Source organism: Anolis carolinensis, chromosome 6 (genome assembly GCF_035594765.1).
Source record: "Anolis carolinensis isolate JA03-04 chromosome 6, rAnoCar3.1.pri, whole genome shotgun sequence".
NCBI lineage: Eukaryota > Metazoa > Chordata > Lepidosauria > Squamata > Dactyloidae > Anolis > Anolis carolinensis.
In genome coordinates this window covers 11,839,896-11,854,460 of record NC_085846.1, presented here as the reverse complement: position 1 = coordinate 11,854,460, position 14,565 = coordinate 11,839,896, and the positions used below count along the sequence as shown (strand labels likewise).

The window sequence follows — 14,565 nt, the reverse complement described above, 5'->3', positions numbered from 1 at the left end:
AAAACAGTTGGGGAAAACTAATTTCAGGACTTTCTTGAAGGCCAACTAAGGGTTGGAACCAGGACAAACAGGAGATATGGGAATTGTGAATGGCTTTGAGGGAGAGGCATCACCAACCCTGTCTCTGTGGTTAAACTTACCGGTGAGGTTGAGCTCGGCAAGGGTCTCTCGGAGTGGAGAGTTAGCAGCGGTCAGCAGGTTAACAGACTGGTCGCCCACATGGTTGCAGTGGCTCAGGTCCAGTTTGGCAAGTTGAGGGGTATGCCGGATCACCAAGCGCAATGAGGAGTCTGTGATGTCCAGCCCAGAGAGCCGCAGCTCAGAGACATTCTGAAGCCGGCCCCGACTATCGGTCTGGCCTGGCATGGTGGAAGGAAGAAAAGATCAGACCAAGTGAGCCAAGAGGGAGTGTGCTTTGGGAGATGGATTGTAACAATCACTAAAAGGAATGTGTGAAATAAGAAGCTGTGGATTTTATTTTTTTATTTATTTACGTCATTTCTATCTCGCCTTTCTCACTCGAGGGGACTCAAGGCGGCTTACAGATCTGGCAAAGATTCAATGCCAATAAAACAAAAATACAATACAGTAAAACATAGAGCAATTAAAAACAAGCTACTAATAGCACCCCATGGAATGCTGGAAGGCAGACTATGGGGTAAAGAATATAACCTTCAGGCTTGTGTGCTGAAGGATAGACAGGGCCAGTGAGAGAGACATAAGGGGTCAGGTATAAATAGGAAAAAAGGCAGTTGGGAAGGCAAGAATGCAAAAGACATGAACTGGGTCTTGAAGAAGCTGAGAATATGGAATAATGTTGAGAATTCAGAGAAAAGTGTTACTTTCTTTAAACCTGACAGTTACTGCATACTATGTGTGAAACCCGCATAATGCCAGATGTTTTATTTTATATACTAGAAGTCTTTACTGATTTTATTTCGTGAATTTGGGTCTGGATGTTTTAATATAATAATTAACAAGGAAAACTAGCCATGCATTATCACCCCAAACCCGCTGATCAACATGTCCATTTACAGTGGTCATGTTGTGGCCTGGCTGTCAGATCTGGGCTCAAATGGCAAAGTGAGTGCTAAGAGGTTTGGGACTGCACAGCCAAACTGGATTTATCACAGCAGGTAAGCAGTAGCCATGTTAACTGGGGTCTTTAAAATGTGTAATAGTGAATTCTCCCCTCCAATCTGGTCCAATAAGGATGATGATGATGATGATAATGATAATAATAATAATAATAATAATGCTTTATGGAAAGCATTACTATCTCCTGCTAGATCCGCTTTTTACCTGGCTTAGCATCTGTGGCAGGCAAGAGCAGCTCACGGAGGTGGGAGTCCTTGATGTCCTCGATCCAACGCAAATCTAGAAGCCGCAGGGAAGGGAAGTTGGCTGTGCTAAGCGCCGATACAGAGCACCAAGAGCAGCCGGTCAGAATGAGCTCCTTAAGGCCTGCAAAGATGTAGGAGGCAGTACATGAATGGAAAGAGAACATCAGAACCAGCCCTACAACTCCTCTAAAATGTGCAACTAATTCTCAGTTTGAACTTCCTTCCTACGCCAATGTTGTGATTTCGGGCTTACATACTCAAACTGGCACCTCAGAAAATAAATTTAAACACATTAAAACAATTTAAAAATGAAAAAGTAAAACAGAATTTGAACAGACTAACAGCTAATTAAAACAAGTTTAAAGCCATGCACATATATAGTATTCAGATAAGATCTAAATCTATCTCCCCCCCCCCGCGCGCAATATTCCTGTCCTAAAGGAGATTGGGCACAATTGTCCCTCCTTCCCTTGGTCCACTTGCTGCTGCTGCGGTGCTTTATGATTATAAACCTGTACCAACTGGAGTGCTATGATTATGTTTTAACTTCTTTACTACATCTTATTTTAGCATTTTTGGAAGTTGCCTTGGATTCCATGCTGGGAGAAATTCAGAATATAAAGCACACACACAGCCTGGCCAACCCATTTTTCTCCTCCACAATACCTTGCAGCCTGTTGAGAAGCCACATTAGCTGCTTCTTGGAAATGTTGGTCCAGCTAAGGTCAAGACTGGCTGGTTGCCGGCGGATGATGCCACTCAGCATGGAGGGAGTGATGGATTTTCGTCGGCTGAGGTCAATGTGTGTCCAAAGCCGCTTGTCACAGCACCTGGAATGGGACAGAGACCAGTAAAGAGGAAACAGTCAATCAATTCAGCAAGCCAGAGACAGCATGCAAGAGACTATACATATGGGAGAAGGAGGAAGGAGAGAAAATCTGTACTATAACTTAAAATGTCTGCTCATTATGCTATAACAAGGGTGCAAAATGAGGCAACCCTCCAGATGCTATTGGACTCAATATCCAGAATACAAGCCAGCCTGGCAATGGGGGAGGGGGGGAACCAACATCTGAAGGGCTACACTCTCTTGACTCTATTTAATATACTTTGAATCAGAGCTTTCCAAATACTTTATGTTGGTGACACACTTTTTAGACATGTATCATTTCATGACACAGGAACTGAGTTTTACTAGCAAACCAGAGGTTAACTAATCTCTTATAACAGATATGGACACATACATAAATTATAATAATGAAATGTTTGGGGACACAACATATTCCATTATAGTGATTTTAAAGAAAATTGCTATAAAGAGCTCAGCTAAAAGATATAAAACCAGGAAAGATTTATTCTGGAAATCTGAAAGAGAAAGGTATCCCCTACCATATGTAATGAAAATGGTATTGAAATTTTACAATTAGAACTAGAATTTATGCTGTGTCTTTTCAACGTGATATATGTACTAATTAATAAACCTACAAGGAAAATAAAGGTGTATTTGATCACAACTGCAAGAATAGTACTTGCAAAAAACTGGAAAATAACTGAAGTAACTTCCATCCATGACTAGCAACTGAAATTAAGAGAAGTGATGCAAATGGACAAAGAAACTAGGACAGTGGTTCTCAACCTGTGGGTCCCCAGATGTTTTGGCCTTCAACTCCCAGCAATCTTAACAGCTGGTAAACTGGCTGGGATTTCTGGGAGTTGTAGGCCAAAACACCTGGGGGCCCACGGGTTGAGAACCACTGAACAAGGATAATGAAGGGGACCACTCTCTAAACAGTGAGGAAAGAGTGAGAGAAAGGGGGAAAATATTTTAAGGAATATGTCTAATAGCAGGAAAGGTAAAAATTTCAACCAAGAAATAAAACATGAGTGGGGAATTTATGGGAATAGTGAATATTGATATAAAAAGGACTATAAAAGTCTTAAAAAACATTTAAGTTAGAGGAAATAAGGAAGCAGTAGTAGTCTCTGTGAACAAAACAAAAAACAAAACAAAAAACATTAGGTATTCCAGCTCTATTTTTATGAAATGGAAAGCAAGAAGATTAAGGAAGAACCTCTACCTCACAAGAGAAGAAAGGAAGTCTAGACAAGACATTGAAGGAATATCTTTATTTTTATTATTTAATTCGACTATGTTATGTGTGTTTGGTTTAAATATGTCCTTTTTCTTTATCCTCCTTGGTGATGTATGCTCTTTTTTTCTTGAAACTCAGTAAAAATATTGTTTAAAAACGTATCTCATTAAAACCTTTCATTTAAATTTTTAAAAAAAATATATGATCTGTGATATACATTCCCAAAATGTTTGTCAATTTGTGTTTCATTTTCATGACACACCTATACTCTGCACCCAACACACAAATGTGTCGTGACACACAATTTGAAAAGCTATGCTTTAAATGCTTTTAAATTGTTTCAAATTAGTGACATTTTAAGAGCATAATTTATTCCATTTTCAAAAACAGTTTTATCATAATCTCTTTCTATGTGCACATCTGTTTTAATCCATGTTTGAGCTACCTTTGGTCTTTTATTGGGATAAAAGAGGGATATAAAATCAAAATGATATTGCTCTTCTTACATAATTGTGCTTTTGCTTGTAAAAGGAAGAGGCAAACAATTTCACACAGTGTTGAGAATCAGTATGGGGGATAGATTTTTCTTCTGGTGCATGGAAAGAAAGCAGTGGTATTGTTGCAGTATCAATATATTCAAGTGAGTTCAGTTCACAGTTGTTAAGGGCGTGGAGGGCTCCCACAGGGCAGATGTTTCCTGCTCAGTTAAAATAATCAAAACAGGGAGGAGGAGGAAGTCTACTTTTAGATTTTGACAGTGACGATATCAAAGAATTCTTACTCCAGCATATAGATGAGAAAGAGCTACTATAAGTCATTAATGCACAGCTGCTTGCCCCTTAGGGCTGTGGGGCTTTTATGAAGTGGTATGAAGAAAATCTCTCCTGCCAACATCTACATAGTTCACTGTTTTGCACAGTACGGTGGCCCCAAAGGCAACTACTGCAAATATTTTAGGCAGCCACCAAGTGGGAATTGTTTCACACACACCCCAGCTTTGCATTTCTATATTAAGATTGTATACTAGCACCATCCTTGAATCATGCTTTTTACAACAAGCCTTTGCATTGCTAAACAAGATCATTGGCATCTAATATGTGTCCATCCAAGTTGGAAACAGAGCATAAATCAGCCTTCCTGAAGGAGAAGCAACCCAAATGCATTGGACTACACCCCAAGCAGTACATCAGAATATGGGCTTTATAGTTCAATTTGCCTAAAGGACATTGGGTTGATGGGCAGCTGCAGAAAGTTGAAAGAATTTGAACAGGAAGGACCATATTCTCACATATGAATCGGTCAAGCACCTGGAGCCTTAGGGAGATGTCCTTCTCATATTATGCCCCACATTAGCATGCTTGATTCAAATGTGGGAGAGGACTTTCTCGGTGGATGTCCCGAAGCTTCAGAAATCTTTTATTAGAGTCTAGTCCAGTGTGTACTATCAGCAAATGTAGACTTCTTGTTTTGTTTTGTTTTAACAGGTCTCTAGGAACTACCTATTTAAGGATGTTCATTCATTGTTTTGTATCACTCTTGTTTCTTGCTTTATAGTGAAGGACATTGGGTTGATAAAAGGCTGCAGAAAGAGGACAGTTTAAATATGAAGAGAACCACATTCTCCTGAGGGGGGAAAGCCACCCTCATCTTATGTACCTCATTGGCACATTTAATAACAAATGTGGGAGAACCTTCCCAATGGCTGTCTCCCAGGGTCTGGAACTCTCTCTTGCCTGGCTCTCTCCATCAGCAGAAGTAGACTTTAATTTTAGCAAGTTGGTGCTGTATCACTCTTGACTTTTAATGAATACATTTTAGATCTACTGACAGTATGATTATATTTTACATTGTTATATGTTTTCATTGATAACCTCTTTGAACTGTATCTCTTTAAAATTTTGCCACCCACTCAGTCCCAGGATTGGAAAAAGGACAGGTTACAATTAAATCAAGTAAGAATAATGAATAATAAAAGTGGATACATATCTCATTGTTGCTGTTAAGACTTTGTTTCCACATACAAAATAAATGACAGCACATTTCACTGCCTTGGCTAACACAAATGATTTGTCCTCCTTTCTCTCTCCCTTTCCCAAATCTCTTAAGATCACAATGCAGGGTACTACCTGCTCTTGTTACCAGCAGTCTCTGAAAAAGGCTATGTGGCACAACAATGATCCTACTCTGCAGAAAAGCCTTTTCCAATACCTCCAAAGACCAAGTGACCAGGCACACATCCAGCTGAGTCACACATCAAGCATGATGGCCTTGGGCCAGTCACCACTTTTCAAATCTGCCCCAAGGGGCATTTGGTGGGGGTCAAGCTGGGGAGAAAAAGTGCAACAGCGCCACTTAAATTCTAGTCAATCTGGTTGCCTAGATGCCATGCAATTTGTTCTATCTCTGTTCTTCTGGAAAATGGAAAGCTTTTCTGTCCTGATTTCTAGGAATTGATTGCAATGGACTTTTAATACTTTGATATGTTTCTTCTGCTTTTAATGGACTTTAAAAGGCTTTCACTCCACTTTGAAAATTGTACTTCAAAATAACATACATGCACGTTAAGCGGCATTAATACTGTGGAAACTGCCTGTCGTCCACTATGAAGTAAACAGTGGCATATAAATGAATTATTGGTCCTGCTGTTGTTGTTATTAATAATAGCTACCAACACCAAAGCTTAGTCTAGTTCCTTTTTTGGACAATACGTTCCTTAATATATTACCAAGAGTCCTTTGATATACAGTAGACCTTCCACTTTCACACAGATTAGAGGGCAGGACCCACATGCAAGTGGAAAAACCACAAAAAAAACCCCACCTTTTTGCCTGATAACACTTCTCTAGGAATCTCTAGGTTCTCCAGGGTGAATCAATGGCCAACCCCTGCCCTGGAGATCCTAGACTACTAGAGAGAGAATATTAAATTAAATCCATAAAGGTTAAACATGCAGATGTAGAGTGCAGATCATTGTTTCAAAGCGCTAAGCAATAACTTGGACAAACTGTACAATACACATGCTCTCAACCCACCATAGATCCAAGTTTGATTTGCTAGCATGGGATCAACTACTCATGCTGGGATCACTCACTTTTCTCCCTCTGCACCTCTCATTCTTATTATCATTTCTGTTTATAGGGTTGGCAAGCTGAGTGCCACGTGAGCACAGATGTACCCAGCTTATATCTGACAGGACTGGCAGAAACTAGTAATAAAACAGTGAGCCAGAGAAAACGTTGATGCAGAACCACTCTCAAGAGAAAATTGTTGGGAACAAATGCCACAGGACATCAGCCCCCTCCTTTCTGCTCCCAGAGACTTCTGATGCTCCCCAGTGCCATCCGTTTCCCCTTCTCTAGAAGTGGGACAGAGGAGGCGCCACACCACCCCGGATGCGAGCATGCCACTCACCAACGGCTCCACGTTCGGCACACCCTCATGCAGACGCACAGCTCTCGATAGCTGAGGTATTGGAAGACTGCCAACCAAATGTCCCGCTGCATGATGTGGTCGGAGCCGCTGTCCAAAGGAAGGGAGTCAGGTTCAGGGCTGTCGGGGGGAGGCCGGACCACATGCCGCTCCAGCTGCAGCAGGGGCTTTGGAGGGGAGGGCACCAGGGGCCAGTTGAGGAACTGAGTCCGGGCCACCATGCGGAGCCCCGTCTGCCCAGCGGGACGGCCCGTCTTGCGCCCGCCCGCCTGCTGCTTAGCCCGCTCGCTCCCCCGGCTGGACGGACGATGATTGTTCTCCTTCTCCTGAGAGTTCCCCCGAGCTTTGGGCTGCTTGCCATTCCGTGCCGTCTCCGAGCCACCATTGCGCCTCCCGCCCTCTTCTTCATCCTCTTCGTCTTCCTCATCTTCCTCACTGGCGCTGAAGCCCAAGGCAGCCAGGCGCTGGGAACGGGTGGCTGGAGAGGCCGCTCGGCTCGACACCCCTCCGCTGGAGCCATCCGAGCCCCGAGAGTCCGTATCAGAGTCCGAGTCCGAACTGGAACTAGAACTGCTGCTGTTTTTCACCCGCTCCAGCATCTGGCACATCTGCTTGAAGCGCTCCAGCTTCTCCCTCTGATGGGACTTGTCCGACTGGACTGAGGACTCCAAAGGGCCTGGCGGGACCTTTGGTTTCTGGGAGGAAAGGAAGGAATTATCGTCATTTAATTTATTTAATTGTTCTCATTGAATTAATTACAGATTTGCTTACTTGTGTAAAGACAAAAGAGATGGAGCCAAACTAGTCTCCTTCAGCAGGTAATTCTAATTTGGAACTGACAATATTTTAGATATTCATTTTAAGACAATATTTACAATAGGATGAGGATTCCTTAAGATTTCTGTATTTAGTCTGCTCATATAAACTTCAGTTGCTATCTGTTTTGTCTCCAATATGTGAAAGACATACAACCAAGTCATAGTTGGAACCCCATAAGTAAATAAAATATTCCAGATCGGTCAGATTTGTGTTCCCACAAGTCTGGGATCAGTATGATCTGGTCAGAATTATTCATGCCTTAATAATGTACAATGTTAGATTACTGTACGTGAGTTATATGCAGGTTTGTCTAGGAAATTCTGAAATTCCAGCTGGTTCAGGATACAAATTGGGGCAGTTAGAATTGATTAGGAGTCCTTCACTGGGTGCCGGTATATTTCTGGAGGTAATTCAAATTACTATTTTTTTACTGTGAAGGTCTCAAGGACAAGAATGGTGTCAGTTCCTACATGAATGCATCCAGCTGTTAAAATCTGTGGTGGAGGTCCTGAGATGCAGATGGACTCACTTCCAGAAACAGTATGGATTGATAATATAAAAAATCCAACTATCAAATATCTCCTTTGCCATTGTTATCAGCACAAGATAGAAGTGGCTTTCCTTGATCATTTTAAAGTAGAATTTGATTGAATTACAGTCACTCTCCACATTCACTGTGGCTAGGGACACAGGGTCCTGGTGAAAATGAAACCATGAATTTTACCTGAGAGAGCCGCTCTCTTGGAGCATCTAGGTTTTTCCAGCACAACTCTATGGGAAACTTGAAGTTAACCACAGAATCTCATTAGAGAACCTATGTTCCAAGTGGATGCTCTCCCAAGGTCCCCCAGCATGACTGTATGATCAACTTCAGGAGGAAATTGACTGTAGTTTCATTGACAGATCTAGGGAAGTGGTTCTCAATTTGTGGATCCCCAGGTGTTTTGGCCTATAACTCCCAGAAATCCCAGCCAGTTTACCAGCTGTTAGGGATTTCTGGGAGTTGAAGGCCAAAACATCTGGGGATCCAAAGGTTGAGAACCATCAATCTAGAGATTCCTTGGCAGAACATTTTAAATCAAATCCACAAATAATAAAATCCACAAAAGTCACACCCGCAAATGTGGAAGGCCTTTTCCTTTCGATCTGCTCTGTTTTGAAAAAATATTTTCCCAATCGTTTCAATTGTTTTCATGTTTTGTTTTAGATTATTGTCTGTAAGCCACCCTGCTGAGCATATATTTGAAACGCAAAATATTTCTAAATCAATTCCTGGGAAACACATCAGATCACATTGCTAGACATCTTCTGGAAGCAGTAGGCAATCTTTGAAAAAAAAGAAAAACCAGCAGCCAGGGATAGAACAGTGTGAATGTCAGGAGTTAGTATTTGTAAGGAGCTTGTAATGTTTTCAATACAACGTTACCTGCCTTGTGGTTTTGAGGTAGAACAAAGCTATAAATCAAATAAATGATCAGGATGAAAAAAATCACATTTTTATGAGGACTTAAAAAAACAACAACCTATATCCATGGTTGAACTACAGAACACGGAAGAATCTGTACTCAATACAGAATCACCCCAAAAAATATCCAAAGTTGCAAACAATTAGTATTTCTTGACTACAGCCCCACCTGGCGGCTAAAAGGAAGTATCAGTGAAGCACAAAGGGGAAAAAGACAATGCATAGAGGGCATATCTCTATGCATTATGTGAGCATGATACAGATATTTTTAAGACAACTCCATGCTGTCCCCGTATTCCAGGAGTTGTATTGGGAAAAAGTAACATTGTTCTGAAGATGTCTGTCAGCCTGTATGCTTGTTATACATTTGGAGAAAGTACAGCTTTACAGCAACATTTGACAATAGTCTGAAGGCCAATGACGCAGCCGGGACTTTGAGCAGCGTAATCCAAAAAAGGTGGAGGGTCAGAGATTTCCCCACTCTGAGCTGCCAGTACTCACTTCCATTCTGTAATATTGAAAGAGGCAATGACTCCTCCTGTCAGGTCTCTCACCTCTAAGTCACCAGCCGTGATCTGGCTCAGATGGATGGATGGGTGGGAGATGGACCCCTTCACCTCAAAATCCCCGCTGCCCATGCGGCTCCAGGTCTGCATGGACTGCAACTTGTTCCCATCAGAAGGCTGCTCAGCGGCCTGCGATTTGGGGCAGAGAGGGGGGGGGGGAGAGGGAGGAGGAGGAGAAAGCCCAAGCAAAGATGTGAGTCCAGGCAGAGCAGACACAAGACACACACACAATAGTGAAGTAGTTCATTAAATCACACAAAAGCCTGTCTTTCGTGTGATTTAAAGCAGAGTCCAGCAACAGTACTGAGAAAGGTTCAGGATCTATCCCCAGATGTGTTGGTCTACAACTCCCATTCTGCACCACCATGCCCTATGTGGGTGATGTTTCCTATCATCCAACTTATCTGAAGGGAGGACAAAGCTGGGGAGGCTTGGCAAATAAGGCATCAATTTCTTACAAGAACCATACTGTTGAACATGTCATGTGTAGATGCTGCTCAGGTGCTTTTCTCAGTCATGTTGGGGAAAAATATTGATAGGCCAGACTTTGCATGTGCTAGGCAACCTTACCAGCCATCAGGGCAGACCCTCTCAAACTGAGTCCCCCAGTCTATTGACTGTATTATGCCCAGCCTTGCTTAATGGCAACCTGCCAAGTGATAAAACTCAACACACTCACCTTCTTCAGATGCTTTTCCCGTGCGCCTTTTAACTGAAAGAAAAAGATGAGAAATGATGATGATTGAGCAGAATGAGTTCGAAAGCCAGGATCTCCCTACTGGGAACTAGAAGAATTTACAGAGTTCAGACCATAGATTCTTGAAAGATGGGAGGGTAGTGAGGTAGAATCATAGAATCACAGAGTTAGAAGAGACCATGAGGGCCATCTAGTCTAACCTCCTGCCATGAAGGAATATGCAATCAAAGGACTAATGAAAAATGGCCATACAGCCTCTACTTAAAACTCTTCAAAGGAGGAGACTCCACCACACTCCCAGGCAGCATATTCCACTGCTGAACAGCTCTCACCATCAGGAAGTTCTTTCTAATCTTTAGGTGGGATCTCTTTTCCTGTACTTTGAATTTGTTGCTTTGTGCCTTAAGCCTTTGAAGCAGCAGAAAACAAGCTTGCACCCTCCTCAATATGACATCCTTTCAAATATTTAAACATAGATATCCTCATAACCTTGCCTTCTCCAAGCTAAACACACTCAGCTCCCTAAGCCATTCTTCTGAGGCTTCTAGACCTTTTACCATTTTGATTGTTCTTCTCGAAACACATTCCAGAAACCAAGCTAAGGCTGACTTGGGGTACAATTCTGCAGGGTCTTTCTAAGTAGCCGCTTCTAATCTAGAATCTTGTTTCATTTGTGCTAAGACTACCATCTTCCTTATCGTCACCAAACATGACCAATGAAAAGGCTCTTTTTTTGGGGGGGGGGGGGGAGAAGATCTGAGAGTAAGAAAAAGGAGTAAAAAACAATTTCGCATTCTGCATAAGTCTAAAGTCATTCAGTCATTCCAGTCTTCTCCCTAACCTTTTTTTTGGGTCCCGTGTCTGGGGGCGGCAGCTCCTTCTCCTTCTTGCGCTTGTGGGCTCCACCCTGACTCTCCTCAGAGGGCGGTTGGGATAGGGGAGGGGCGGGTGCCAACTTCTTCTTGTTCTGAGCGGGTTCATCTGTCAGCTTCCACCGGACACCATCTTCCCCATTGTCAGAGCGCCGCTTCCCTGTGCCATCACTTGAGTCCTAAGTGCAAGAGGATGGAAGGCAAACAGAGTCATCAGCACATGCATGTGGTTCCATAACTTACAAACAGACCTGAGACATAAAGGAGTTTGTGTAAGACTCCCCTCCCCCAGTGCCTCCATAACCATGCAAATTTGGGAAAGGGAATTCCAAGACAGAGAAATCCCAAAGGAACAGTTGAGGTGAGAGAGACTGCCAGATCAACTTTGTGTAAAGCAAAACAAAAGTAACAACTGAAACAGAGATCTAAAACTATGTACATTGGGCCAGAGCTGGCTGTCAAAAATAGTGCTATGCATCCCTTACTTTTATTTTAAGGATGTGTTTTTGTTTCAACAATTCAAAAAACATTTTCCAGTGCTTGGAAAAGTTACGTTTCTGTATTACAATTCTGAGAACAATAGGAATAGGAGGTTTCTAGGAGTTATGGTCCAGAAAAACAAGGCAGGCACATTGCCCACATATCCCAGTGGAAGATATGAGAAAAACACAGGAATCCTACACCCATATTGTCCTTGTGTACATAAATGATACCTTTCTTGTAGTAGAATGGTGGGAGAACCAGTGTTGTGGGGATAATTTGAAGGAAAGAATTCATGAACATAGATGGGATAAGGCATTTCTCTTCCCATCTCTCGAGTTCTTTTTTAATTATGATAAAATTATGTTTGCATGTATCTCAAGTAACACATGGAAATACTTTCCCCAAGGGCAGTGAGACAAGCAATGCTGTAGTTTCTTTGCACTATAGCTCTGGGAGGAGCAGTCTTCTTGAGCAATAACTGTGTGAAATTTCAGTTGGACAGTCCTCAAGATCCTGTAGTCATTATTGAAAGCCCTGTTGCTAACTAGTATATTGGCCGGGGGGGGGGGGGGGGGGGAGAAGAGATGGAGTCTATGTCTAATGTGGAAACGAATAATGAGCAAGAAATCTTATTTTTACCAGCATTTACTAAATGAGACCCTTGCATGTTTCCCCCATTGCTCTCTATCCCTTCATGGTTGGCCTTTTGCCACACCATTCCTCTGCTCCTGGCATTCTTGCCCCACATTCACGTACTTTCATTGATTTGCCTTCTCTCTTGCACTTGGGACATTCCCAGCAGTTTGGAATCTCGTTGTTGATCACTCCTTCAGCAGTCCCCATCTGGAAAGAGAAAACAAGAGGCATAGTTGAAGCGCAAGAGTGTAACAGATAACATCCCTCCTCCTCTGTCTGCCAGCTTACCTTCAAACAGCCTGGATGCACAATCTCATTGCAGATGGTACATTCCATGAGCGAGAGGTTGAACTTCTCCTCTTCACTCTCCACTGTATCCTCTTTCCCGGCCTCCCCACACACCAGGCACACAGCCGTGTGAGGTAGAACTGGCTGTAATGAGAGAGAAGATCAAGAAATGAGTGAAAACTCACAGGGGCCGTTGGAAAGAATTGCTTCCCAGAGGCGGATGTCATCCTAGATGGCTGATTTGTGGTTCCCAAATTCTTTTAGGGTGGCTCAGTTAGGAGGCAAAGAATACACATACATTCTTAGCTTTACATTGAAGGGAACAATCAAGGTTATAAGTCTCAATTTTACTCATCTGGGCCAGTTTTCAGGGACGAAAAAGAAATGTCTGAAGATTAAGATATTTTAAAATTGTGCTTTTGGTGATGGCTAAGGGCTTCTGAGAATAGCAAAAGCAGGGCTCAAGGGCCACACGTGACCACCAGCTACACTTTCATGGGCTCTGTGTTAATACTGTAACAGTACAGGCCTCTGGATCAAATTTTCTTCAAAATCATGCGGACTAGGAACCCACAGTATTCCAAACCTTGCCTTGTTTGCCATGCTGAAATGGAATGACTGCTTAGGGTTTTTTTTATTCCCAGTCCTTCAGCCATAAAGGCTTCCACAACCAACTTACAAAGGGGTCATATAAAAGTTCCCTTTTTACAATCTAAAAAGACACAAAACACAAGGAAAGTGGGATATCATTGGAGGAGGTGATTAAGTCTAGAGGATGTTGGCTGCTCTTCTTCAGAGGCCACAACAGTGGTAGATGGTATGGAAAGATTCTCTCACTAGCTACTAGAGCCAAGACATGATGGCGATGTGCCTGGCTGCTCTTCTTTCCCTCAAAGGTTGCATCAGATAATGAAAAGAGGACCTCACACCAGCCACTAGTACAAAAGTATGCTGGAGCATACATGCCACCAGCTTTCCCATCCCACTCACCGCTGTGCACTGCCTCTGGAGGCACGACTGCTTCATGCGCCCAGGGCCCCCAAACTTCTTCATGTCCTTACAGAAGTGGCACTCCCCACACTCTGATCGCAAACAAGCTTTACACTTCCGGCACCGCGTCCGCCGCCGGCGAGCTCCAGCCCCTGCCCCTTTGCTGGACGACATTGGCTACGTCCCGCTTCAGCTACTCTCTGGGCTGCAAAGGAGAGAAGAGGCCAAACATGTGAGTTAGCAGTCATTTTTTCTGCAAGTGGGATAATGCATAGTAAAAACAATTCACAAGTGGATTGGGCAAGGGAAAGAAGTTTAAAAGTAAAACAAAGGAGATTAGACTTCAGTATAATTGTTGAAGTGATGAAACCAGATCTAAGGAAAATTTAGGGTTTTAGATTAAAGCTCTTATACTAGTTTTTATTTATTTACAACATTTACACCCTGCCCTTCTCACCCCAGGAGACTCAGGGCGGCTTACAAATGAATTGAATGAAATAAGTATATATAGTACAGGCAATCCCCAGGTTACTAACAAGGTAAATTCTGTATGTTTGCTCTTAAGCTGAATTTGTATGTAAGTTGGAACAGGTACATTTTTAAATGAAACTTCAGCCAAAAATTATATCTGTTTTATTTTCAATAACATAGTGAAGGGTTAACATCCCTGTAACATTTGTTTTGCTGTTTGTTCCCTCTTACAGAGAACTGCATCTCATTTTGGTCCTTGTGACAAGTGGACTTCGAAAATTTTGGGTTGTCGTAGAAACAAGGATTAGTGACAAAGCTTCAGTGAAGACACCCTTTTTCCATGATAACTCTTAGAGGAGTCAATTTCCCTTCCTAGGAGTAGATTTCATCGCACTTCCTGTTGTCTGATCTCT

General features: G+C 42.5%; 1 protein-coding gene and 1 long non-coding RNA gene across 9 annotated transcripts in view; one reads left to right on the top strand and one right to left on the bottom strand.

Moving 5' to 3' along the window:
* The window catches only part of fbxl19 (F-box and leucine rich repeat protein 19), a 31,559-nt gene that overhangs the window by 5,986 nt on the left and 11,008 nt on the right, over window positions 1-14,565 (bottom strand). For 5 of the 8 annotated variants that reach the window (XM_008115392.3, XM_008115390.3, XM_008115391.3 and 2 more), the window contains 10 exons: window positions 13,682-13,886; window positions 12,692-12,835; window positions 12,524-12,610; window positions 11,254-11,463; window positions 10,395-10,427; window positions 9,704-9,844; window positions 6,848-7,560; window positions 2,010-2,173; window positions 1,303-1,464; window positions 141-359 (listed from right to left, as the gene is read on the bottom strand). In XM_008115392.3, coding sequence (XP_008113599.1) covers window positions 141-359; window positions 1,303-1,464; window positions 2,010-2,173; window positions 6,848-7,560; window positions 9,704-9,844; window positions 10,395-10,427; window positions 11,254-11,463; window positions 12,524-12,610; window positions 12,692-12,835; window positions 13,682-13,855 — 2,047 coding nt within the window. In that variant the 5' untranslated portion in view covers window positions 13,856-13,886. Of the gene's footprint in view, window positions 1-140; window positions 360-1,302; window positions 1,465-2,009; window positions 2,174-6,847; window positions 7,561-9,703; window positions 9,845-10,394; window positions 10,430-11,253; window positions 11,464-12,523; window positions 12,611-12,691; window positions 12,836-13,681; window positions 13,887-14,565 lie in introns of those variants that run through there. The other 3 variants (XM_008115396.3, XM_008115397.3, XM_008115398.3) reach the window with 3 other exon arrangements.
* Window positions 359-5,480, top strand: LOC134292466 (uncharacterized). The gene is made up of 2 exons (XR_009999711.1): window positions 359-1,136; window positions 1,914-5,480. It is a non-coding gene; the product is annotated as an uncharacterized LOC134292466 (long non-coding RNA).